The sequence below is a fragment of the Dryas octopetala genome, chromosome 5 (genome assembly GCF_963921425.1).
Source record: "Dryas octopetala chromosome 5, drDryOcto1.1, whole genome shotgun sequence".
NCBI classification, from domain to species: domain Eukaryota; kingdom Viridiplantae; phylum Streptophyta; class Magnoliopsida; order Rosales; family Rosaceae; genus Dryas; species Dryas octopetala.
The window spans coordinates 7,802,661-7,829,998 of record NC_141370.1 but is presented as its reverse complement, the minus strand read 5'-3'; the positions used below and the strand labels follow the sequence as shown (position 1 = coordinate 7,829,998).

The following is a 27,338-nucleotide window of genomic DNA, read 5'->3' as shown; positions in this document are numbered from 1 at the left end:
TCCAGTCCATTCCAGTATTATAGAACTAAATTTTTTGGCTCAGAACTGGACCAAACTGAACTGGAACAGTTCCAGTTCAGTCCAGTTTACTGTTTCAGACTGGGCTCACTATTTGGGCCTTAGCCCAATTAAATTTTTGGGCCAAAAAAAACTTTAAAACATGTTTTTTTTTTTTAACATAGCCTTTAATGGCTGGCCTGCTTGTAAAATATCCAGTCCAGTAAGCATTTACATTGTCAGCATATTTGATAATTGATAAATACACATCATTATAGATCAACAAACATAAAAAAGGAACAGGTAAGCATTTACATTGTCAGCAACTCAGCATATTTGATAAATACACATCATTATAGATCAACAAACATGAAAAAGGGAGAGGTACATGTAAGTCTGTAACTAACTTACTAATTTATCCAAGTGCAAGTGCAAGTGCAAGTAATTAAAAAATAAAAACCAACCAAAGCTAAAAAAATACAAACCAAATACAAATTACAAACCAACCTAATACAAATTACAAAGTACAAACCAATCAAAAACAAATTAAGTTACATAACTAAAAATAATACAAATTAAAATATCCTAGTCAATCATCAACCTGCCACCAACCAATTGTCTTCAAATAACTTCTGTCAACAACCAATTGTCATCAAACACTATAAATAAATAACTAAGCAACTAAACAATAGAATTCAACTTAACAAATTAAAGTTTTTGAACTTGTGAAAGTCAAAAACTTACCATTTTGGCTGCCTACTCAACACTGAACAGCAGGGACTGTTTTCTTTGAAGTGGCTGAAGACATATATTCTGAAAAACAAATCAAAAAATGCCTTCATAACAAAAAAAGTTTAATACAATAAACAAAAAAAGTTTAAATACAATAAACAAAAAAAGTTTAATACAATAAACTAAGTTATAACAAAAAGTAAAAACTAAGTTTAATACCTTCTTCAAGTGCTTCATAAAACTCCATTTCTTCAATGGATGGCTCATACTGTAAAAAGGAGATATCATCGGATCTCAACCAATTTTGACAACAAATAAGAGCCTCCACCATCTTTGGAGTCAAAGAAGCACGAAAGGGATTAACTACCCTTCCTCCCGTGCTAAAACAACCCTCACGCAAGGATATCATTTGCAATTAGGGCCAAAGTAGGGTATTTAACCCCATTGTGCTTCCACCATTGAAGGATGTCAAATTCAAAGTTTGGATTGCATTTTTCAATAGGATCCATGATGTACGTATCCACCTCATGCTCCAAAACCACTACATTACTTGCTTCAGCTTCTTCCAACCATTCTTTGTCCAGTTCTTGCCTTTTTCTTCCCCCTCTAAGTGCCTTATATGTTGCCCTAGTACTAGTAGTGGCATTTGAGATAGTAGGATCAGCCACACCACTAGTATTAGAATCTTGACTTTCGGGTGTTCTTGTATTATACTCATCAAAAAATTTGATGAGTATGGCTTTGATCTCTTCCTTCTTCCTTGTGGCATCTTCTACATTCACACTACACTTTTTGAGCAAAAATGCCAAGTTGCCCAATTTGTATCTAGGGTCAAGGACAATTGCAACCATCAAAAATTGGTTGACCTTGTCAAGATCCCCCCAATACTTTTGAAACTTCTCCTTCATGCCAATGGCCATTTGATGCAACAATCAAAAATTGGTTGACCTTGTCAAGATCCCCCCAATACTTTTGAAACTTCTCCTTCATGCCAATGGCCATTTGATGCAACACCAATTGTGCCTCGGATTCTTCAAAACAATCGAAAGACATATCTTGATCATCTTCACTAAACTGTAAACATTTAATTTCCGAATCAATGGAAATTAAATCACGGAATGTTTCATGGACAGCGGGTCATGTAGTCAAACTCATTTTCAAGGTCATGGCATAGAAGACCTTCAAGAAGTTCACAAAAATAGTGGCATTGACCCAATCATTCCCGTTTGGTGGTCCTTCCCTTTTCCTACCATTGGAAACATCTTCTTCATCATCACCAAACCAACTCAAGTATGCGTTGTGTTCTTCATTGTCTCCCATTCTATCAAAAGCTTTTTCAAATTTCAAAGCAAATTCTAACATCATATAGGTGGAATTCCACCTAGTTGGGACATCCAACACCACAAGACCCTTGCATGGAATTGCCTCTACCTCCACACAAGTCTTGAAATCTGCCAACCTTTGAGGTGATGATCTAACATATTTCACTGCATTCCTAATGGCTAGAATTGACTTCTCTAGTTTCTTCAATCCTTCCCCAACTATCAAATTCACAATGTGAGCACAACACCTCACATGCATGTAATCCCCCCCCAAAACCATATTAGCATTTGTCCAATGCCTCATCTTGCTCTTTAGATAGTTAATTGCCACAGTGTTTGAAGAGGCATTATCTGCTGAAATGGTAAGAACCTTATCCACACCCCATTCTCGCAAACATTGTTCTAGAAGCTTCCCAATTGATTTCCCCTTGTGATTGGCTATCACTCTAAAGTTCAAAACCCTCTTGTGGAGCTTCCATTCACTATCTATAAAGTGGGCAGTGATGACCATATAGTTAATGTTTTGACAACTAGTCCAAGTGTCGGTTGTGAGGCAAGATCATTTCTCAACTTTTCCTTCATTTCATTATACAAGACCAAAAAATGCCTAACAAGGGTCCTACGGGATGGGACTTAAAAAATGGGGCAAGCAACACTGCAAAATCTCCTAAACCCTATACCTTCAACAAAGCTAAAAGGTAACTCATCCATGATCACCATTTCCACACAAGCCTTGAGACAATCATCCTTACTAGACCCCCTGGCCACTAAATTGTTCAATGTTTGGTCAAAAGATAATGTCTTTTGCATTTTATCTTTCAATCTGGGGTAGGACTTACAAATATGATCTATGTGTTTCTTCAATGCAGAGGTACCATTCAAAGATGGGTCAGCAGCATAGTGATCTTTACAATACTTGCACCTAGCTCTCTTTTTCGTAATTTGAGTTGTAGTTCCATCCGCATTTTTAATCTCAGTCACATGATCATATCTCTCAAAGTGTTCCCAAATGGGGGCTCTTGCCTTCATTACTTTCCTTGAACTAGTTTCTGGTGGTAGTGGTGGCCTTCCACCACTTGGTGTAGGTGCTGGACCTGCTGGTTCTGGTGGTGGGGTTGGTGATGGTGGTGGTGTTGGTGTTGGTATTGGTGATGGTGATGGTGATGGTGAAGGTGATGGTGATGGTGAAGGTGAAGAGGCAGAGGCAGTGGAGGAGAGGTTACTAGAGGTGCCATGTGATTGGGGGTCCATCTTTCCTAACAATTTAACATACATATTCACAATCAAAATAATCAAACCCAACAAAATTATCAAACCCAACAAAATTATCAGTAAATCAGTAAGTTTCCCAGCAAGTTTCAATTTTCCCAACAAATTTCAATTTTCCCAAACAACAAGTAAATCACAATTATCAAACCCAAAATCAAGTAAATCAGTAAATTACAATTATCAAATCCAAAATCTAGTAAATCAGAAAATCAAACCCTAAATCCCCAAATCAAACCCTAAACCTAACCCAAAGTCAAACCCTAAATCTAACCCAAAATCTAACCCGAGATACTAGATATGAGAGATGAGAGATGAGTGATGAGAGAACTTACCCACGGGGCGACGGCGATGGACGAACCCGAGAGGCGACGGCGACGGACTAGTTGCGAGAGGAAGATCGCCACGGCCTGGTCGCAAGAGGAAGACCGCGACAGCGTGACTGCCTGAGGAAGACCGCGACGGCGAGAGGAAGATCGCGACTGCGGTCTGCGTGACTGCGGGCTGCGGCGTGAGGTCTGCGGGCTGCGACGTGAGGTCTGTGGGCTGCGGGCTGTTGTCTGAAGTCTGAGTCGCCGATTCGGCGTGAGGTCTGGACTGCGGGCTCGGGCTGCGGCGTGAGGGCTGAGGGTTTCAGACTTTCAGACTTTGATACTTGTTTTGAAACTTTGACTGTTTAGTGTTTACTTGTTTAATGTTTAGTGAATAGTGACTTGAGTACTTGACTTTTAATGTTTGTTTAATGTTTGTCTGTTTAGTGTTTACTTGTTTAATGTTTGTCTGTTTGAGTTTTGTAATTAAATTGGGGTTTTAATTTTTTAAACACTTAAGTCACTTAAACACTTGTAATTAAATTGGGGTTTTAATTTTTATTGGGGTTTCAATTGTGGTTATATAGTTATACTTATATAGTTAATTAGTTATATATGTTATATATGTATAGAGTAATTAATATAATTTAGGGTATATGGTTATAGTTGACTATGAGTCTAATTGGGGTTTCATTTGGGTTTCAAATTTTCAATTGGGTTTATATACTTATATAATTATATATGTTATATACTTATATACTTATTACTTATATATATAATATATGTATAGAGTAATTAACTAATTAATATAGTTTAGGGTATATGGTTATAATGTATTAGGATATAGGGTTATAGTTGACTATGAGTCTAATTGGGGTTTCAATTGGGTTTATATACTTATATAATTATATACTTATATACTTATTACTTATATATAATATATGTATAGAGTAATTAACTAATTAATATAGTTTAGGGTATATGGTTATAATTGTATTAGGGGATAGTGTTATAGTTGACTATGAGTCTAATTGGGGTTTCATTGGGGTTTCAATTGGTTTTATATACTTATTACTTATATATAATATATGTATAGAGTAATTAACTAATTAATATAGTTTAGGGTATATGGTTATAATGTATTAGGATATAGGGTCATAGTTGACTATGAGTCTAATTGGGGTTTCAATTGGGTATATAGTTATATATGTTATATTCTTATATACTTATTACTTATATATAATATATGTATAAAGTAATTAACTAATTAATATACACTACTACAATTGTATAAATAGACAACAGTCAATAGACAACGGTTCTTATTTTGTCCGTTATCTTAATTTAACACACAACGAGTTTTTAAAAACTGTTATATGATGGTATCATATCCAATGCTATTTGGTCGGATGAATTTTCTTAAATATTAAACACAATAGTTTTAAACAAAACCGTTGTGTTGGATAAGCTACACAAAAATAAAAAAAAACATGCGGGTCTTTGTATTTGACAAAATACACGCTCGCGTTAATGAAAAAAATCATATCGCCTTTAACCCTTCAGACAGAACCAAGACCTCCTCCTCCTCACACCCTCAAACCCAGACTTGCTTCTTCCCAAAACCCAGACCTCCCGTACTCTCACTTTGCTCACTCTTTCTCTTTCTCTCTCTTCTGATTATGGCCATCACCCATCACCGTCCCTCACCATCATTGCGTCGCCCTTTCACCACCATGTACGCACTCGTCTTCTCATCACCGTCGCCATGGCTGCACACATCTTCTTATCATGTCGACTCTCAGTTTATGCCTTCTGAAATCACTGGATTTATGCTCTCCTCCAACCAAATCACACAGAGATTTGGGAAAGCTTGAAACCCTAACCCTAATCTGGACCATTGACTTCGCTGAGCTCACACTGGGCTTTCAGGTGCTTTTTCCCCCACTTCACTCTTTTGTTTTTCCTCTGTGATAGGGCTCTCACATGAAGTTCTTGATTATTTCCTTTACGCGCGCTGTTGAATTTGTGTTTTGTTATTTATTTATTTTTTTCTGTAATTTTTTTGTGGGTTTACTTTGGAGGGATTTAAGGTTAGATTCGTTTGTTTTTTGAGGTTGATTCCTTTCATTTCATCTCTTTTTAAAATTTTCTTGCTTGGTTTAATCTCATGAACTAGGATTTTTAATAGGAATTTTTGTTCATTAATTGTTTTCTGAGTTTTTTTTTCTTCTGGACTAGTTTATGTTTGGTTGTTGAGAAAACTGCAAAAATTAAGGGATGAATTTAACTTGATATTTGTGTTGTGAATGGATTTGGACCATTAAGATCAGTTAAGTAAATGGACTTTGCTTTGCTAGACTCACATAATGAAATTTCATATGTTTTCTTCACACTTTTATCATTAGCGAAATTGGGTTTTTTTGTGTACGTGTGCTATTCTGTTAACTGACTTATTTCAAGGACATAAAATTTTTTTAAGGTTAGAATGTTCATTGGGTTAACTATAAAGAGATACCGAGCTATTAAAGAAGTGGGAAGATTATAATGAGTGTCAGGATCATTGCCTACTACCAACTGATGCAAGTTTGTTAGGTACAACTAATATTCATATCTCCATTCTACTGTGCTAATGCTCATATGATTTGGGGGCAAGTTACTTTGAAAACTATGGAATTATGCTCTTTTTTTTTCTTTAATTTAATTGCAAAGTGTGTATGTTTTTTTATTTATTATTTAATTCTCTCTTTTGCTTATCTTATTGCATTTTTCTTGACAACGCGCTTTAGCATGTAGCACTTTGAAGATATCACTTTTTTTCATTGATGTCCTTCTATTTAATTTCTATTTCAGGCTGAATATTTTCACCAGTTTCTTAAACCTGTTACGTAGTCTAATATCACCAACTGTCTGGACTATGGGATTTGGGATAGACTGTCATATGGCTGTATTCATACATAAGAAAGAAGGCAGTTGTTTTGATTTTGGTGGCTGGTTGTTAGGGAATAGGTGGCTCTCCTGTAGTAGAATGGCAATAACTCTCCTGTATTCTTTCATGAAGTCTCAAGGAACTGCTAAACTAAAGGGGTCTAATTTTCTTTGGTGATATCTCTCTCTCTCTCTCTCTCTCTCTCTCTCTCTCTCTCTCTCTCTCTCTCTCTCTCTCTCTTTATTTTCTTAAAATAAAAATAACAAAGCATGTTGCCACCTTGTTTTGTGTTTCCCTTCAACATCACCATCATGCTTAATATTTTTTTTCTCTTTGTTCTTGTAAATTAGATTTAGATCTAATCTGAGAGTGTACTCTACTACTACTAGCTAGTCTATTAATTTGATGAGTATTTGGCACTCATATTCCTTGTTGGTATTTAGGTTAATTATCTCTTATTTTGCTCCTTGGCACACTTTTAAACCATTATGATGTTGTTTCTTGTATTGGGTGCTATTGTGTGCTCAATGATATTGCAATTTATTTATTAACCTGATGAGGGAAAACTCATTTGTGGGAGGGGTTCAGTGGATTATTTTTAGTAGCTAGCCTTTTCTATCCTTTTTTCTGTACTAGCTAGTCATCATATATCACCACCACGTACCACATCACTTAGACATGTCATATATGCTTAATTTCTTTAATTTGGTGCTTACTTCTTGGAGAACATGCATGGATCATAGAGATGGCGGCATACATTAAGAGTCTCGATGAAAAACACCTTGTGACTGTTGGACTTGAAGGATTTTATGGGTGAAGACAGCTAAAAGATCTGGAGTGAATCCTGGGGAATGGGCAGACTCACTTTGATCAGACTTTATACACAATTCAATAGTTGATAACATTGATTTTTGCTTTTGTTCATGCATACCTGATAGCTGGTTAGTAAATTTGGTTCCTGCTTATTTTCTCTTAGTTTTGATAAATATAAAAATGCTAACCAATCTATAAGTTTGTGAAAAGAATATATCACTCATCTGACCTCATATAAAAGAGTTTGAGCAAATACTTTTCCTAATTGTCCCCAGTGAAGGCATATATAATGTAATCGATATCATGCTTATTCTTTCAAATATTGTTGATACTAATTACATTTCTTATATTGCATAAAACCATTCCCAGATCTAGGTATTCCTTTATTTGATGCTTTGTGCATCTCTGTGGCCAAGACACTTGCCTGAAGAGGAAGTTAGAGAGCACCTAGTTTAAGAAGTACTACTAGAAAATTAAAAAGAGGTAGGGGATGAATTGCATTCAGCAGTAGAAACATAAAAAGAGCTTTTTGTGAAAGGTTCTACTTCAAACTGTGTGTGTGTTCATTTTGGCTTCTACTTCAAACTGTGAAAGTTTCCGAATTCCCTTTTATTTGCAACTCATAGATCATGAATAAATCTGCACTTTGCAATTTTAAGAAATAATGGTTTACAATTTTGTTTTGTTAACTTCTGTATGTTATTAAATCAGAAATTTGTCATTAGTGATAAAGCTTGTGTGATGACCCTTTTGAAATATAATCTGCAAGTTGCATTGAAGAAAGATAAACAACATTGGAAACTTTATTAGCCCATTTTTGTATACTATGTGAGTGCTTAGGTTGATTCTCTTTACAAAAAGCTGCCTTAAATAATATTTGGTAGGTGGCTTTCATGCAGGGCAGTCCTTGAGCTTTTCTCCAAACCAAGTTGCATTCTTGGTAAGGAAAGTCTAATTAAACTTGGTTGTGATCGAACTCTATGTAGACCCTAGTAATGTTGCTTTTCTCCAAACCGAGTTGCATTCTTGGTAAGGAAAGTCTAAACTTGGTTGTGAACTCTGTGTAGACCCTAGTAATGTTGCTTTGAGTGTACTGATAATGCTTGGTTTGGCAAGAGAGTCTTGAGTCTTGAGCTTTACACAAAATCCCACTTTTCTGGTTTTGGTAGTCACTGACCCTGTGACACTCTTTGTGAATTATGTACTGATTGGTAAGTGGTCTCGAGCTGATTTTTGGTGAGCATAAACTAGACATCCTAATGGTTATTTCAAGACCAAGATCACCTCAATCGGACCCCAGATGCATTAGTTATGCATTTTCTAAGTTGGCCCTGAAAGCTTTACACAAAATCCCACTTTTCTAGTTTTGGTAGTCACTGACCCTGTGACACTCTTTGTGAATTCTGTACTGATTGGTAAGTGGTCTCGAGCTGATTTTTGGTAGCATAAACTAGACATCCTAATGGTTATTTCAAGACCAAGATCACCTCAATCGAACCCCAGATGCATTAGTTACGCATTTTCTAAGTTGGCCCTGAAATACGTACTGAAATCTCTGCCAGCAATTATCTTCTTTTGCATGTCTATGTTTTCTTATGTTTCTCGTGATTTTAACCTAAACTAAAATTGATGTAATGATATTAATTAGTTCAAGTGTTTTAGTGAAACACCAAATTTTTTGCACAATTTCACTAGTATTGATGTCCTGTTACTAGCAAGTGAGCTATATATAACCTGTACGTAAGTGTTAAATCCTCAGGTATATGAAGTTCTGGAGTTGCTAAATGAACTTCTCCTTGCTTCAGCCAAAGAACAAGATGCTCCACAATTGTCAGATAAGGAATCTTTTTTAGTTGATCAACCTGATTTTCTGAAAAAAATTTTGGGATGAATATACTTCCCTTGTCAATCCATGTTTGGTTTCTGATATATAAAACACTTTCTTTGCACCCCACCCAACCAACCAATATTTTATGCAATGTTTCCTTCATTTGTCAACAGGTTGTGAATTCCAAGCATGCGAATCATTACATAATCAGAGGGCACTCTTTGGAGCATTTGTGTTCAGTGATGGTCCTTGTTCTACTCATTATTTTTTGTGTATGTGTTTATCAAGGCAAATGTATTTGTGTTCACCCAACCATTAAAGATTACTACACGGATTATATCAAGGTAAGCTGCTAAGTCCTTTATCCTTGTCAATTTAAATTTAAATGACTATCATATTCATGCATCCATGAGTTTCAACATCTCCAAAGTGACATGATTTATTTTATAATCGAATTTTCAATTATGTGTCTTATTTTCACAGACTTTGATTTTTCTTTAATTAATGAGTCTATTTGTCTATTTTTTTGTAGGGATTCAAAGATGGAAGGAGCTCAAAATGCTTTGGTTGTCGGTCCATCTGCACCAAAGGCACAATGAGCTTTATGAAGGAAATGCTTTGGTTGTCGGTTGTTATGCGCTTTATGAAGGAAATAATTGAAGATGAGGGCTTAGCTTTTGTGAATAAGGTATGAATTAGTCAGCCAACCTGACATTATGTTGGTCATGCTTTTGGTATGAGCAGTGATATGATAATTGTCTTTTACTTGGACATTTTGAACCCTTGGTACTCTTAGGAGCTATATAATATCATGTCAAAATGACTTATAAATTGTTTAGACCTTGCTGGGCATTTATAAATGGGTATTCGAATTTTGATAAAGAAGTTAATGTATTGTTGCAATTTATAATGCTTTAATTTGTTTTGTGGCTGAAAGCTTGGAAATGTAGTAAAGGAATAAAAGGAAACAAATTAGTTGGGGGAGTCTGTTTTGGGTGCAGATTGGGAATACTTGGTGGATTCTTTCAAAATTGTGGAAGTGAACAGGTTATATTGGCCCCTGTTTGATGATCACTTGTGTTAATATATTGGAGCTTGATTCTGGATATAGGCCCCTATTTTATCTTGTGGATGCTAACTATATATATATATATATATATGCTTGCTACTGGATGTTGAAACCTGACAGGGGCATATTCTTCTCTTGCATGCCTATGTTTTTCAATACACCTACTTAGGGGCGCGCATGTTCTTTATTTTTTTCTTTCTGCTGGACTGTTTGCATTTTTGGTTGAATTTTATTTTTAATTAGTACTCCATCTTTGCCTTGTTTCAGTGGGAATGAAGGCAAGACAACACTTATACCCAAGAAGATATCGATGAAGTCCGGGCTGAATGGGCAAACTTCGTGGGCCAGTTTATGTAGACATTTCTGGTTGGATTTTTGCACGACACCTTTTTGACATAGGCCATATGTTTAGCTAGACTAGCTTTGGGTATATATGATATATTGATTACTTTGCTAGATTAGCTTGGGATGATTGATAGGCTAGCTGCTGGATAATATTTTGATATATATATGACAGTAATTAGGTTGATTAATTAGATTGATGCCTAGTTTTTTGGAAAGATATATATGGAGGGTTTTTGTTTATGGCATATATGGCTGGTTTTGTGAATGAAATTGGGTTAAGGGAGCGAGGTACATATATACAATTACTACCTTCAAATATCTTATATTATTTGGTACTTTAGAAATTCCAATCCTTTATTATTGTGAATTGGTATTTTGTAAATGTATAATTTATTAGGAATGTTAATTATGAAGGGAATCAATTTGGAACAATTAATGGTTGTACCAAAACAACCTATCTCATCAATTAGATTTTGCATTGTTTGTTCATAATTGCATTGTGGTCAAAGACAATTGGGAGTTTCTAAAAACAGATGTAAACAGGCACATTATACAACAGTTTTTCGATCAAAAGAGGGGTCTGTGCCCTTGACTTACAATGGTTCAATATCATAAACCATTGTTTAATTCTTAAGCATACCACACAAATCTTAAAAATCCATTGTGCTAAGTGCCTTCATACAATAGTTTCTAACCCAAAATCGATGTACCAAATAAGTATATACAACGGTTATATGGTTAATATTCAATTTTCTTAATGCATTAATACAACGGTTTCATATAAAACACCGTAGTTTGAAAAACCTATAGACATGGCAATACACATATTATTCAATAGATTAAACCACGGTTTTTAACAATAAACCGTTGTTTTAATGACTATTTCACCTCGTGTTTCTACCTAAAATAGTTGTAAAACAAATTCTTTACTTAACATAACCGTTGTTTAACATATATATACACATCGGTTATTAAATATAAACCGATGTTTAAATTGGCACTCAACAACGGTATCCTCCAAATCATTGATTTTAAAGGTTGTATATACAACGGTGGTACATCTATAACCGTTGTGTAGGTGCACCAGGACAACGGATTTTATCCGTTATCTATTGGGGTATGAATAGACATCGATCGATTAGACGACGGTAAATTATAAACTCACACAACGGTGAAAATCCGTTGTCTGATTGCTATTTTGTAGTAGTGATAGTTTAGGGTATATGGTTATAATTGTATTAGGGTATAGGGTTATAGTTGACTATGAGTCTAATTGGGGTTTCAATTGGGTATATAGGTATATATGTTATATACTTATATACTTATTAGATTATAGGGTTTCTTTTAAACTTTAAACCCTAAACCCTAATACATAATTTCCTCTATTAGAAATTTATAACTAATTAACTATATACTATAAGTCTATATCCTATAACTATAATAATTTTAGTATATACTATATAGGGTTTAGTATATAGATTATAGAGTATAAAAAATATATTAATTTTATTATAAAAGGTATAACTAAAATTATATACTAAAACATTATTATATATATATAGAATAATATGCCATATGGTTATATAAAATATATTTTAGGGTCTAAAATATAGCTAGGTTAATATTAATTTTATTATCTAAAATGTGTAAAATGTGTGTAAAAATGTATGTAAAAATGTGTGTAAAAATGTGTATAAAAATGTTTATAAAGTGTATAAAAATTGTATAAAAATTAAATATATATAAAAATTAAAAATACATATTAATTAAATGGTCCAATCCAGTCCAGTCCAGTTTTGGGAAGTGAAAAACTGGACCGGAACTGGATTAGACCGGTCCAGTCCAGTTTTGACCCGGTGTTGACCAATTTTGGTCAAAACGGTTTTTTACAGTTTTTTTTCCCCCGGTTCGGTATGGTGCACCCGGTTTCCGGTTTAAATGCCCACCCCTACTTCCTGCTTCTTTTTTTTCAGCAGCATTGGGATATGTGTAAGCATGATTTTGTGGACTTGGTTCTCAGATGTTTTGCTACTGCCACTTTGCCTGAAGGTTTAAGTAGGACTCTCATTGCTCTTGTTCCTAAGGTTGCTAATCCTTCTTCAGTCACTCAATTGAGACCTATTGGTCTCTGCAATACTTTGTATAAAATAATTTCTAAAATTGTGGTTTCTAAGTTGAGGCATGTTATGTCTAAATTGGTTCATCCTAACCAAGTTAGCTTTGTGCCTGGTAAACATATTAGTGATAACATTTTGGTGGCTCAGGAGATTTTGCATAAGTTCAAGCTGACTAGAGGGTCTAAAGGATATATGGCTTGGAAGATTGATCTTTCCAAAGCCTGTGATAGGCTCAAGTAGAGCTTCATTAGAAATGTTCTCTGGGAAGTTGGTCTAAGAGGTTATCTTTTGGAGCTTATCATGCAGTGCATCTATACAGTTAGTTTCAAGGCTGTTATTAATGGTGAGCTTTCTTCTTGCTTCAGTCTTGCTTGTGGTATCAGACAAGGCGACCCTTTATCTCCTTATATTTTTGTTTTGTGTATGGAGAAGTTGTCTCATTTAATCGTTCAACAGGTTCATAGTTCTCAGTGGAAACCTGTGAGTGTGTGTCAAGGTGGCCCTCTTATGTCTCATTTATTTTTTGTTGATGACTTGATTTTATTTGGTGAAGCTTCTGTGTCTCAAGCTCAGATTATGAAGCTTTGCTTGGATGCTTTTTGTACTGTTTCCGGTCAGCAAGTGAGTTATGAGAAGTCAAGTATTTTTTTTCTACCAATACTTGCCCCATCGTTGCTGCTGAAGTTACTTTTGTTTGTGGTTCTCCCTTAACTAATTGCCTTGGGAAATATTTAGGGGTTCCTCTTATTCACACCAAAGGTGTCAAAGATATGTATAGTGAGGTTGTTGACAAGGTTAAGAAGAGGTTATCTTCTTGGAAATGCAGGACTTTATCTATGGCAGGGAGGCTCACTCTTCTTCTCTCTGTCACCTCTGCTATTCTTGTTTATTCTATGCAAACAATTTTGCTTCCTACCTCTATTTGTGATCAACTTGATAGGCTCAACAGGAACTTTCTTTGGGGTCACTCTAGTGAGAGGTCTCGTGTCCACTTAGTTAACTGGGATGTTGTGTGCAGACCTAAGTTTTTTGGGGGTCTTGGTCTGAAGAAATCTGCTTTGATGAACCAGGCCTTACTTGCTAAAACTGGTTGGAGACTCTTGCAACATGAGGAGGGTTTGTGGTCTCGAATTTTGCGAAGTAAATACCTTAAGCATTATGATCTTTTGACTGCTAAGGATATTGCTTTTGCTAATTGTTCAAGCTCTTGGAGAGCCATTCTTTGTGGTTTGAAGCTGCTTCCGAATGGCCTCAGGTGGAGGGTTGGTAATGGTAATTCGATTCTTTTTTGGACTGATAGATGGCTTGATATTGGTCTGTTACAGCTTTTTGCTACTATTGAGCTTTCTGAGGAGATGCTGCAGCTTACTGTTAGTGATTTTCTTGATGAACAGGGTTGGGATGTAGTTGCTTAAGGGAATGTTTACCTCTTGAGATTATCCAAAAAGTTACTGCTGTGCAGGCTGGTGCTATTGGTAGTGGTGTAGATAGGTACATTTGGCATCCCACTAATAATGGTGTTTTCTCTGTTAAGACAGCTTATTTGACTTTGTTTGACAACAATTTTGTTGATTGGTGTTGGTCTTTCTTGTGGAAGATGCTCTTACCTCCTAAATTCAAGACTTTCCTTTAGTCTTTTTGTCATGGTAAAATAATGACTAATTTCCAAAGGGTTAAGCGGAGGTTTTCCTTTTCTTCTGACTGCCCTAGATGTCATGGTGTTTCTGAGACGTTAGAGCATTTGTTTAGATATTGCAGCCCTGCTTTGTCCTATGGAATGCTTTGGAGGATCTTCTTGGTGTTTCTATGGGCAACTCTAATTATTTTGAGGTTTGGCTGCGGCTTAATTTGCAGTCTAAAATTCCTACTAGAGTCGGTCTGCCTTGGAATCTCTTGTTTGTTTCTGCTCTTTGGTTTTTATGGAAATGGAGATGTTGTTTTGTTTTTTACTCTCAATTTGTGATTCCTCAAAGACCTCAGTATATAGTTTTTCAATATGTTTGGGATTGGTCTTGTGCTAATAAGTCAGTGAATGCTAAGTCTGCTAGACATACTGTTTATCTTTGTTGGCTTCCTCCTCCTAGGGGTTTTTTGAAGCTTAACACTGATGGGTGTAGACAATCTTCTTCTGGAATTATTGGTGCTGAAGGGCTGCTCAAAGATAATAATGGTGACTGGTTGAGAGGCTTTTCTGTCAATCTTGGTATTGGTTCTATGTTAGAAGCTGAGTTGTGGGCTTTATTTTGGGGGCTCTCTCTTGTTTAGGAGTTTGGTTGCTCTAATTTGCTTGTGGAAAGTGATTCTGCTGTGGCTGTTTTGTTGATTTCGAAGGATGTTGATAGTTCTCATCCTCTTTTTAGCCTTATTAATAGTTGCAAAGTTCTTATTTCTGGTTTTGCTAGTTGTTCAATCTCCCATGTTTATAGGGAGCAAAATGCTGCTGCAGATTGCCTTGCTTCTATGTGCTTTGTGAGGGAACTGGGAATTCATTGGTTTAAAGTGCCTCCTGCTAAGGTCTTATCAATTCAGTTGGCTAATGCTTATGGTTCCTCTTGTGCTAGAGCTGTGTTAGACTAGTTTTCTTCTCAGGGCTTTATCCCTCCTTCGTACCCAAAAAAAAAAAAAAAAAAAAAAAAAAAAAGCCATGGATGCCAACAGTGCCTAATGTGCCATGTTCTAGTAGTGCTAGTCCTCAAAATATTTCGAAAATTGAAAAAAAAAAAAATTATTCACTAATGAATTAATGATATTGTGAGGGACATATATATGGTAGTATATTATATGTTCAAAATAAATCTAGATATGAACAAATTAAGCACTGCCATAACAGTTGGATATAAGGTCAATATTCACATAAATCAAAACTGATCAGTAGCTAGTAAGTACGTGTCTACGTACCACTAATAATTAATATAGATACACATACATTGATACATATACATGTACCACCATGACCTAAGAAGCTAATTAAGATAGTCCAGCTAGGTTAGATACTACCTCTTTATTTTCATGTTTTTCTTATTAACTTTTGTTTTGTTTTTCCTTTTTTTAATTTTTTTTTTCCCAATGCGCCAACTGATCTCGTCAAGTAGTTAGGTCATGAATATGGAGTTAGCCTCATGCAGACATGCACCCAGTGACGGTGTGCATGTTTCCCAAGAATATAAAAACATCTCCATCGCTCACTTTCTTTCTTCCATTATTATACATATATTATACCTTTAGAGAAATAAATGATTTTCTCTCTTTTCCAATATTTGTAAACAGTTTCTACTCATCAAGATGAAGCACTTTTCTGGGTTCATTTTAATCCTCTCCATCGTTGTCCTCTCTTTTTCTCAGGGTAAGAACATAGTTATGTAGGAATTCAAATGTCATAGGAATACTTTTTTAATCCTTGAATCTGATGTAAAATTCACTAAACAGTAGGGACACCCAATTCCCTTATCGATATTTTCATTCTATTTTCATGTTTTACATATATTGGCAAATAATGTACATGTCAATATATATATCGTTTGTTGTTCCACAGGTGAGAGCCACTTTGTGAAGCCATGGCACCTTTGCAAGAGCAAGGAAATTTCGGACCCACCCCTTTTGTGCAAGCCACCAGAATGCAGCAATTTATGTGGAACCTGGTACCCTGGAGGGCTTGGAATATGCATAGCCGGAGTTTGCGAGTGTCTGCATAACTGCTATAAGGACATTGGTGTTGCTCAACCTCCTCCTAGTGATACAAGTCCTACGACGCCGGATGAAATTTCCAAAATGCCCTTTTCTCCTTCTGAGCCTATTAACCCTTAATCATGGCCGGCTTACCAATTAATAAGCTTGATTAACGGTCAAAGAAAATGAAAAAAGAAAAAGCCACAACATCAATAAATCTTCTATGCTAGCTATAATAAGGAAATTAATTTTTTTTCTTTTCTCCATAGTCTTCTTTTCTTTTTTTGGCCAATCCGTAGTCTTCTTTTCAATTTGGTTTTCTTACGCATGAAAATGTTGCATGTGGATTATGGAGTATGAAATGTACAAGTACCCAAAAAAATATTTACTTGCATCTAAATCTTGTCACTTTTCAATTGCTTTTTTTTTTTTTTTTGTCTTCTTTTCAGTGGTCCAAATCATTACACATAAAAAAAAGCAAAATGAAAGTATATGATATGCTTGTGTTTAAGACTGCTTTGATAAGAACCAGAAATTATGCTTAGAGAGTTAAAGTGAGGGTATCTTCTGATTTTATAAAGACAGTCTAGTTTCCAACCAGACGATCGAATTGCAATGATCGTGGGATATCCATTATGGCTGTGTATGTTGATTGTTGACAGTTTTAGAGTAAGGTAAAGTTTTTAGGATAAAACTATTCCTTCCATATTTTCTATAACATGTTTCTAATAGATATAAAACCCACTTGTATATATAGATAAACCTATTAAAGTTGTAGTAGCTATGTAGTATAAAAAATGTGGTAATACCATCACTCAAATTTTTATTAGGTGCAACAAATACATGCAGGTCCACACCATCCAAATGTGGTCTGCGATACGGTCTGAGCTGCAAAATTGCATAATGATCGAGAAGAGCAGTGGAGGGAGAGAATTGGAGAGAAATGTCGCCATTGGAGAGCAGAGAGTGAGAGTGAAGGGACTGAGTGTAACTGCCGCCGGTGGTGCAGCCGGCAACTGGGTGGGTGCGTTTTTTTTTTTTTTTGGTATATTTTATTTTTAAGTTTTTTTTTAATTAGATTTACTTAAAAATTATTTTAAAAAAATTAATTTTATTCATGAACAAAATTTGGAAGTTCAGGAAAAAAAATTCTGATTTAACAGAAAATTAAATGGTAATGTCACATTAGCTTCATTTTGAAAGATTGGATGACAAACGAGAAATTTTAGTTTGGATGGTGTTTACGCATTGGCCGCCTCATAATCTGGATGGTATTTTTGTAAAAAAGCCAAATAAAAATTAGGGTATGAAATTAGGGCAAATTATTATTTGGGTACCTAATTGGGACAAGGGACAAAGTTTACGAAAATTGAAAAAAAAAAATAACACAACATATATAACTAATTTCAAAAAGGAGAAACAAGAAATAAAAGTTTTAGAAGGCAAAGATATCCAAGAGCATCACCATGTGGCATGTATGCTTTTGTCGTCAAGATGCAAAAGTCCTTGATGTAATTCAAACTACCCCAAACCCTTGATAAACGTTGATGAAACCCACTTCTTGTACACATGCAACTAAGCTGAAATAACAAACTTATTCAATCAAATTCCTTCGAATATGATATCTTTTTACTTTTTCAATGTAAAAGGGATTACAAATAATATGAACAAAAAAGAACCAAAATAGAATGCAGCAGAACAGAGTAAAACAAAAATTGGGAATAGAACATCCAAAACTAATTCATCATAAATTAAACGAACATGTGAAAGTTATGTATGTGATGTTGTACCCGGCAAAAAAAAGTATGAGATCTTGTAGTCATGGTATTTGAAAGATATCTCTGAATATTCTTACACTGTCAAACCTGCCTTTTTAGTCAACTTCAAGCTACTCACACCCCATTCAACAGTCCTCACAAAGCACAAAGGGGTTTTTCAGTTCTCACCAGTATTCAGATCCGTCTGGACCCATAACCACCACCAGTGGAACAGTCTTGATTTCGACATGGCACAGGACTCCCACCTGGGAAGATGAAATGTTGTGCTAAGAATCTTCTTCCTGAGTAGGATCCATCAGATGAGCCTTGTAAGTAACCAACAGCTGCTCTGCATCATCTCTAAACCTTGATATAAACTTATCCAAGAAATCATCCTCTGGCAAAATTAATGCATCATAAAAAGTTGGTTCCCTCTTCAATAGATGTTTTGACTTTATAACCTCTAAAACCCTGTATCGAGCAATCACTCTGTTCTCAATGCTAAACATCAAAATCCAAGGTGTATGAATTAGAATCGACTTTCTGAACTTAATTGTATTCAAGAAGAAATCAATTCCAAACTTTAACTTCACCTCCGAGGTCCTAAGCAAAGCTGGGGTTCTTCTAAACATTTGCATGCACTCATCCGCAGAAAACCCAAAACTACAAAACAAGTCAAATTTTCTGCTAATTGTACCATCACGCAAACAACTAACTGTATAGAGAGCATGAACCAACATCCTAGAATTCAATGAGAAACCCATTTCCAGAACCCGAGAGACAAGGCTTCTAAGTGCAGATTCTTGCACAATGAAAAGCCGTGGCTGCCTCTTCAATAGCATGGAAAGCTGAGAACCAACAATTCCACAACTCTCCATAAAGGCAATGTTGCTCAACAATCTTGATTTTGGATCTCTGCTCACCACCCAATTGCATCTATGCAAAATCCGAATCAAATCTTTACTATTCTCATCATTCCCTAATATTTTCTTGAGAATTTCAATGCAGGGTACCAATGTTCTGTCCAAACTAACAGTCAAAAGTGTGGAGTTCTTGGAAATGAACCTAGCAAGATCAAGACCTGTAAAACCCAATTGTTGAAAGAACTCAAGCTTTGGCCTTAGGGTCTTGTCAATATCAGAAAACAGAATTTGGGGACAGACACTGACGGCAGATCGGATATCGGTATCGGAGAATCCAAGCTCTCGAAGAAAGCTGTGCACAGATTGAGGTTTTTCAGGGGATGTGACCCAGGAGAAGCGGTTTGAGATTGAGGATGCTTGGGTTTTGGTGAATTTGAAGGTAGTGATAAGGTAATTGATGATGTGAGATTTTGCGCTTGGGTTTGGGATTTTTGTGGGTGAAGAGAGAGAAGAGAAGAGAGAAAGGGAAACTTTGGCTGGGTTAGAGGGAAGAAATTGGAAATTTGAAGATGAAAGAAAGAAGAAAACAAGTGGTTTCAGAGTTTGCATTTGCATCTATAGCCATATATATGTTGAAAGAGTGAGAGGTGTTTAGTATGACTATGAGGGGATGCAATTGTCAAAGGGAATTGAAAGATCTAAAGGAACAAGTAATACTTTTCATTAGGGAAATTCTGTTCCTACATTCTTGATACAATCTTGGACATGACACCCAAGAATAGTTGCCTTGCATGCTGTTCCCAGCTGAGGGAGTTATAATCTGTCAAGAAGCATTGAAGATGACTTTATTAATTTAACATACATAACTAATTTTAAAAAGGATTGCAAAGAAAAACAGTAAAAGTTTCAGAACATAGAGAAGATCCAATCCAAGAGCAACAACATGTATGCTTCATCCTCAAGATGGCAAAATCCATTTTTTGAACATTTCAAAGTACCCAAAACCCTAAATAATAGATCACGAAACATAATTCTTGTATACAATACATGCAACTACGCTGGAATAACAAATTCAATCAAATTCGGAGACCCACATTACACAATCCGATAACCAAAAATAACAAAATATATTCATACAAATAAAATTTCAAATATGATTTTTTTTTTAACTGTACAAAGAACAGGAACAAGGCGCAATAAAAAATAGAATGAAAATGGAGTTAAAAAAATGGAACTAGAATATCCAAAAACTGCTAATAAGTAATCCAAGATTTGCAAATATATCTAAACTGCAAAAGATATTTCACAGGTAATACCAGAATTGTTGTTCAGATGGCCTACACCTCCAAAAAAAGACATAATTTCTTTTCTTTTTTTAATGGAAGGTGGTAGACTGATTTTCTAAATGAAGAAAGACCTAATTCTATGGCTGCAATGTAGAATTTGAAGGCCTAAAGTATATAAGTTATAAAGAGAAGCAACTCACCCACCACAGTTGTGAACTCAAGGCCTACCAGCATGGCACAACTTCAGCCATAAAAATGAGAACCAAAACCAGCAATTCTATAAATTATGCAGGACTAAATTCTATAAAATAATACCAGATAATAATATATGAAAAAAAAAAAAAAAAAAAAAAAAAAACCCCAGCAAGCTACAACTTTGTCGACTTCACCGAATTAAAAAATACAGGAAATTAATAAAACACAAATCATAACTGAGAGATTCATAATAGACATTCAATTAATCGATAAACCATAACAACTCATACCCAAAATTAAATCAGAAATTCCCAATACAAATGAAAAAAACAGAGTCTAAACAGAGAGAAAATACTAAAAAATTGGCAGCTAAAATAAGGTCTCAATTGAAATTTCCAAAATGGGGTTTCAGAGATATAGAGAGACCCGGAAGTCTGAAAGAAAAATTATGTAACTCAAAACTTAAACCCAACTTAGGGGAAAAAAAAAAAAAAGAATAACTCAGAAAACAATTAGGGGTGGGCTGTGTTCGAATGAAAGAGAAAAGAGAGAAATGGGGAGATTACCAGGCAATGGGGAGGGAGTCAGACTGCTGTGCTGAGTCGAAACTCGGAAGAGAAGACTGAAAGTGAGGAGCAAGCGCTACGCAACATGGGGACTGGGGAGGGAGTCCGTCGCAGAGGAAGCTAAGGTTGGGATGGGCTGGGGTTACATGTAAAAGATTTTTTTTTATTTGTCATAAAAAAATAAAATAGAATATTATACAAAAATGACAAATAAATCCGCTCTATACTTTCCTATGTTAAACACTTAAACCAACTCATCCCCAATTGTAGTAACAATTTTATGCCAGCGAAATTAATTACTACCATCCAACAATGACAATAGTTGTTATTGTAAAACAAAAAAAATAAAATAACGAACGCTTGGCTCATTAAAAAGCAAACCAGCCCTTCATCATGCTTTGCAAGTTAACCGATCCTATTTTTACTTTTGGGCTTAAAGAAAATCCAATATTATACTCAAATTTCGTATGATACTATTAATTTTTTTTTTTTTAAATGAACTTTTGGATAGAAAAACTGAGAATGCAAAAAATTGCTTGTGGATCATTTGTCGAACGAAACATGCAGAGTGTCATTCATGATATGTTGCGCAAATATTAGATTAGCTTAAATTAATTATGTCACAAAATTCTCTGAATGTGGCCGAGTATTCTTCTTTTGACTGCAAAGACAAACTATCTAACATTGCATACACAAGTGAGGCTTCAGGATGACCCCTATCTTCAACAGTAAATACATGAGGCTTCCCATTAACATGAACAAGGCTTTGTCCTGGAAATTTTCTCACTTTGTTAAGTTTCATCACTGTTCTTAATGCGGCAACTTCATCCCACCTTCTCTCTGATGCATATATGTTAGCCATCTCCACATATGGAACTGCCACCTGAGGCTCCAACTCAAACAGAAAGCGATATGCATATTCACCGATCTCTAGGTTACGGTGAATCTTGCAAGCACTAAGTAATGCACCCCATATGCCAGCATCAGGTTTCACTGGCATATTTTCAACAAGCTCCACTGCTTCTTTTAACTTTCCTTTACGCCCAAGGAGATCGACCACACAGGAATAATGGTCTACCCCAGGATTTATGTTGTAAACTTTCGTCATCATGTCAAAGCACTCCATTCCTTTCTCAAGAAGACCTGCATGAGTGCAAGCTTGAAGAATAGCAAGAAATGTTAAGTGGTTTGGCTTCAAGCCTGACTTGACCATCAGAGAGAAAAGGTCCAGAGCTTCTTTGTATTTACCATTCAAAGCACACCCTCCAATCATACTTGTCCAGGAAACAACAGTTCTCATTGGCAAGGCATAGAAGACCTCTCGAGCATCATTTATATTTCCACATTTTGCATACATGTCAATTAATGCATTGCAAACTACTATGTTGTCTCTTAATCCATTTGAAAAGGCATAGTTATGAATCCATTTTCCAAGCTCAAGTGCCCCTGTTTGGCTGCAACCTGAAAGCAGAGAAAGCACAGTAACTAAATCAGGTTTCTCACCAGCTGCTTCCATAGCATAAAATAATCCCTGGGCCTCATTCAAATCCCCTTTTTCAGCATACCCACTGATCATAGCAGTCCATGAAACACAAGTTCTAATAGACATACCATCAAATAAAAATCTAGCGGAAAGTATATCACCGCACTTGGAATACATAGATATAAGGGCATTGACAATACAAATGTCAGAATCACAGCCCAGTTGAATTCCATGACAATGAATTAGCACACCTTGGAACAATTTATCAGGTTGAATGCATGAAGAAAGGAGGCTTACAATAGTGCTTGTATCAGGCCTATATCCATCAAACAACATCCATTTGTACAAATTTAGAGCATCAACAAATTTCTCTAAGTTTGCATATCCTGCTATCATTGAATTCCAAGAGACAACAGTCCTCACACCATTGTCAATCCCATCAAATGCAGCCTTGGCCAACCCCAAGTCATTGCATTTGGAATATGCAGAGATCAAAGTGTTAGCCATTGAAACATTGGCATCTATCCCAATCCGAATTCCAAATGCATGAACAGCTTTCACCAATTCCAAATTCTTTGTATCCAAACTCGCCTGAGTCAACCCCATAACAGTGATCGTATCAGGTTGAATCCCCGCAAGCCTCATCTCACGGAACAAACATAACACTTTATCAAGGAAACCCAACTGCGCAAAACCCATAAGCATCACGTTCCAGGAAGCCACGTCTCTCATGGTAATTCTCTCAAACAGAATGTACGCATCACCCAATTGGTCACACTTAATATACATATCAAGCATGGCTGTTTGCACAAAGACATCAGACCGAAACGGTGATTTTACAACATGGCTGTGAATAATTTGGGAGAATTTGAGGTTCGGGAGCTTGGCACATGCTTTAGCCAAGAAAGGAAAGGTGAAGTTGTTAGGTTCCAAACCATTTTGTTTCATTTGGCGAAAGAGAAGGAGGGCATTGAGGGGATGGCCTTGGTTCACAGATTCTCTTATGGTGGAGTTCATTCCAATGGTTGAGAATTTTGAAAAACGCGCCATTTATCATTGTCATCACTGTGGCGAGAAAAAGAGGTTCACTTTCTCCTTTGAGTTGGTATCTTATAGGGAAATTCTGTTCCTACATTTCTTGATGCAATCTCGGACAAGGCACCCAAGTATTGTTGGCCTACTTGCTGTTCCTGGCTGAAGAAGAGATAACCTGTCAAGAAGCAAGAAAGAAGATATATTAATTGAACACAGATAACTAATTTCAAAAAGGAGTACAACAAAAAGTAAAAGTTCTAGAATATAGAGAAGATCCAATCCAAGAGCATCGCCAAGTATGCTTCATCTTCAAGATGGAAAAATCCATTTTTTGGATCATTCAACTACCCAAAACCCTTAATGATAGTGCATGAAACCTAAATCTTCTATACAACACATGCAACTATGATGGAATAACAAATGTATTCAGTCAAATTCAGAGAACCACATCACACAATCGGATAACTATAAATAGCAAAAATATATTCATACAAATAAAACTTCAACTATGATCTTTTTTGCTGTAAAATGGAACATTACAAAGAACAGGATCAAAGCAGAATCAAAATAGAATGCAAAAGAAGAGTAAGAAAAGGTAGTAGAGTATCCAAAAACTTAAGTAGGAGGCTAGGTAGTCACGGTGAACCCATTTCTGAAAAAAAAAAAAAAAAACCTATGATTTTTAATAAGTTAGGCTATAACTCAAACATATGATGAGGTATTTCCTAGGTCAAGCTTCTATGTACAAATTAATTATACCTTGTTTGAAAGAGATTTAAAACACTTTGTTAAGCAAATGGCAGACCCATGTAACACAATCAGACAACCACGGAATGAAAAGTTCCAACTCATGTTCTTTTTTTCCCCTACTATCAAGGTAACTTTACAGAGAACAAAACAAAATACAAACAAAGCAACACACAGCATAACAGAGTAAAAGATAATATCCAAAACTAAAGTATGTGGTCTTGTACATGGTGATCTCATTTCAGCAATGACAATCTAAGATGTGAAATGAGTTACACTATAACTCAAATATTTTCTAGGTCAAGCTTTGGTGTACAAATTATACCTAGTTTGAAATAGAATTAAAACACTTGTTGAATGAAACGGTTCATTTGAATTAATTACATATCCAGATTGAATAAAAGATTTTCTATTCTATAACTTTCAATGTAATCCAATATAACTCCACAAATTTCCATACGATCCAGGTCCCGTCATACCGAAACAATACAAGTGTACAACAGTTGATTATTGACTGTCAATTCCCATAAATAAACCAGGCATAATACAGATTATAAAGAAAAATAAAAACACTATGCACAAAATGTCTATGCCAAAAGATCAGAACCCAAAGTAAAGTCCATGGCATATAGATGTTCAACTTCAAAAGTAAATAATAGGTTTTTCACAGTTCTCCGAAAAAAGTAGCACAAATTATGACTAGTTACTTTACAAGCCATAGATTTTAGCAGCCAAATTAACCAATTGTTACACTACCTCAAAAGCCAATATATCCAGTATATATAAAGCACACTGCAAACCCAAAAACAAACTTCAAAGTGGGAGAAATTCAATTGAGAAACAATAATGGAAGAGCTTGTTCAATCAACTTATATAACTAGTTTCAAAACCCCCAAGTAGTCAAGGATTGATAAAATTTCAGTGGAGGGCGTCCAAATAACATTAGATAGATAAACTACCAGGTGATGTCTGCATCAAGGAAAAACATTGGACATAGATCTCCTGAGAATGTGAATAGAAACAAATAAATATGTAGAGTAGTAAATTTTCTGGTTTGAGAAAATCAAAGACAAGTCTGCCAATACATGAAATATATCAAGCACCGAATTAAAATCACAACCGGTCCCCAATGTAAACTGGCAATCAGTTGAGTAAAAATAGACACTCATCATATGTATCAATATACCAGCTGTTACCCAAAAAGTGTTGAATTCAGATTCTACAAAATAGATCTATAACAGCCCCAAAAAAGAACTTAGAGCTCAGTTGAGTAAAATTAGACTCTCACTATAAGCATCAGTATACTGCTCCAGGACCTTGGTCCGATTCTGATATCCTCAAGGTATAGTGATTCAGGATCATATAAAAACAAATATGGGTCTCGCAAATATTCAATTACCATATAAACTTCACCATTTGTTATAAAGCCCAATAGCCACGCTAAACTTACAATGCTGGCACAACATCTGCACAAATCATTTTCCAAGTACTCATTTCAACAACCCATATGTCACAGTCCATATCCTTCCCATCAAGCTTTTCACGGAACAAAGAAAGTGATTTTCTTGAACACTCAAATATGAATCGGACTGGTTTCTCTATGCATGTTATCAGGAAACGTCATCTTTTGGAAAACCTCATTGCCCATATGAAAAGAAGCAATGATATTGTACGCAAATAATTATCCCATAGAAACCAATACACAGCTCAACTCAAGAATGCAAATTATCCTACCAATCGACATCATCAGAAACAGGGGGACCATTAATTCTTCTCCAAGAATCCAAGGTAAGACTATAAACCTCAACTTCAAACATCCTTATCCCGCATGCAAACTTCGCAATTCTCACAACCCCATACATTGGAAGCCAAAGCTGAGGGTGACGAAAAAAATGTTATGATAATGTTCGAATGAATCTTCTAATTGATGTGGGATTCCACAGATACAGAGGACTCCTAAAATTTGAAAGAAGACCCCAAAAAAGAAAAAGAAAAAATTCAGAAAACAAAGAAATCGATTGCATGAGCTATAAATGGTGAAACCATTTTGGTCTTTGGAAGTTCTAAATCCAAACACTTGTAAAATGCTTCGGCTTAAAAGAATGAGAACTTTCTTATGCTAGTGTCACTAAGAAGATAATCACAAGAATTTTTCATGGCATTCCTTTTGAGATGGACGTTTATGAACCTAGGACTGCTAATGAAGTGTTCCAAGATTTGCGTACATATCTGAACCGCAAAAGAGATTTCACAGGTAATACCAGATTTCTTGGGGTATCTCTCTGATCACTTGTGCACCGCTTCTCCGCATCTATTCATGCTTGAGGGTAAAAATGGGCATTACCAAAATTGTCTGTTCCGACAGGCTAACCTCCAAATTGGGCATAATTTCTCTTTCTAATGGAAGGTGATTCACTGTATTTTTTTTATTTTTTTTTTTATAGAAGAAAGGCCTAATTCTATGGCTGCAACATAGAATAAGTTATGAAGAAAAGCAACCACCCACCACAGCTGTTTACTTAAGGCCTACCAGCATACTACAACTCGGCCAAAAGAAAAAAGAAAAAAAGAAAGAAATAAAACCAAAACCAACAATTCTATAAATTATGCAGGACTAAATTCCATAGATTAATACCAGATAATTATAGCTGGAAAAAGAAATCAGCATGATAATTATGTCTACACAGAGAGAATTTACCTAAAATTGGCAGCTAAATTGAAATTCTCAAACTCAAAGTCTGAACGAGAAAAGAATATTGCATGACTCAATAACAAAACCCAACTCAGAAAAAAAAAATAAATAATAAACCAAATAACTCATAAAGCAATTGTGTGGGCTGTGTTCGAACGAAAGAGAAAGAGGGAAATGGAGAGATTACCTTGCAGGTGGGGGAGTCAGACTGCTTTGCTGTGTTCCAAACTCGGAAGAGAAGAAAGCGAAGAAAATTAGAAGCGTTAGTGAGTGATGGTGAGTAGGCGGAGAAATTTTGGGATGACAGTGACACCACCTATTA

At 35.6% G+C, this 27,338-nt stretch overlaps 2 protein-coding genes across 3 annotated transcripts; both read right to left on the bottom strand.

Moving 5' to 3' along the window:
* Positions 1-17,761: 17,761 nt before the first annotated feature.
* On the bottom strand, positions 17,762-21,183 carry LOC147283943 (Mitochondrial transcription termination factor family protein). Of its 2 annotated transcripts, XR_015122401.1 has the most exons (3): positions 21,060-21,183; positions 18,183-19,832; positions 17,762-17,972 (listed from the first exon to the last, which is right to left on the bottom strand). XR_015122401.1 is itself a non-coding variant. In XM_086244971.1 (2 exons), exon 2 carries the CDS (start codon positions 19,625-19,627, stop codon positions 18,437-18,439), a length of 1,191 nt encoding a protein of 396 aa, XP_086101097.1. In that variant the 5' UTR covers positions 19,628-19,832; positions 21,060-21,183; the 3' UTR covers positions 17,993-18,436. The 2 variants fall into 2 exon arrangements, 1 of the variants encoding a protein (XP_086101097.1); XM_086244971.1 differs by lacking the exon at positions 17,762-17,972 and having other exon boundaries at positions 17,993-19,832.
* A 459-nt stretch (positions 21,184-21,642) lies between these two features.
* On the bottom strand, positions 21,643-27,302 carry LOC147283942 (Tetratricopeptide repeat (TPR)-like superfamily protein). Its single transcript, XM_086244903.1, has 2 exons — positions 27,204-27,302; positions 21,643-23,752 (listed from the first exon to the last, which is right to left on the bottom strand). The coding sequence occupies exon 2, from the start codon at positions 23,590-23,592 to the stop codon at positions 21,661-21,663; it is 1,932 nt and encodes a 643-aa protein (XP_086101029.1). The 5' UTR covers positions 23,593-23,752; positions 27,204-27,302; the 3' UTR covers positions 21,643-21,660.
* Between the last annotated feature and the right edge of the window lie 36 nt (positions 27,303-27,338).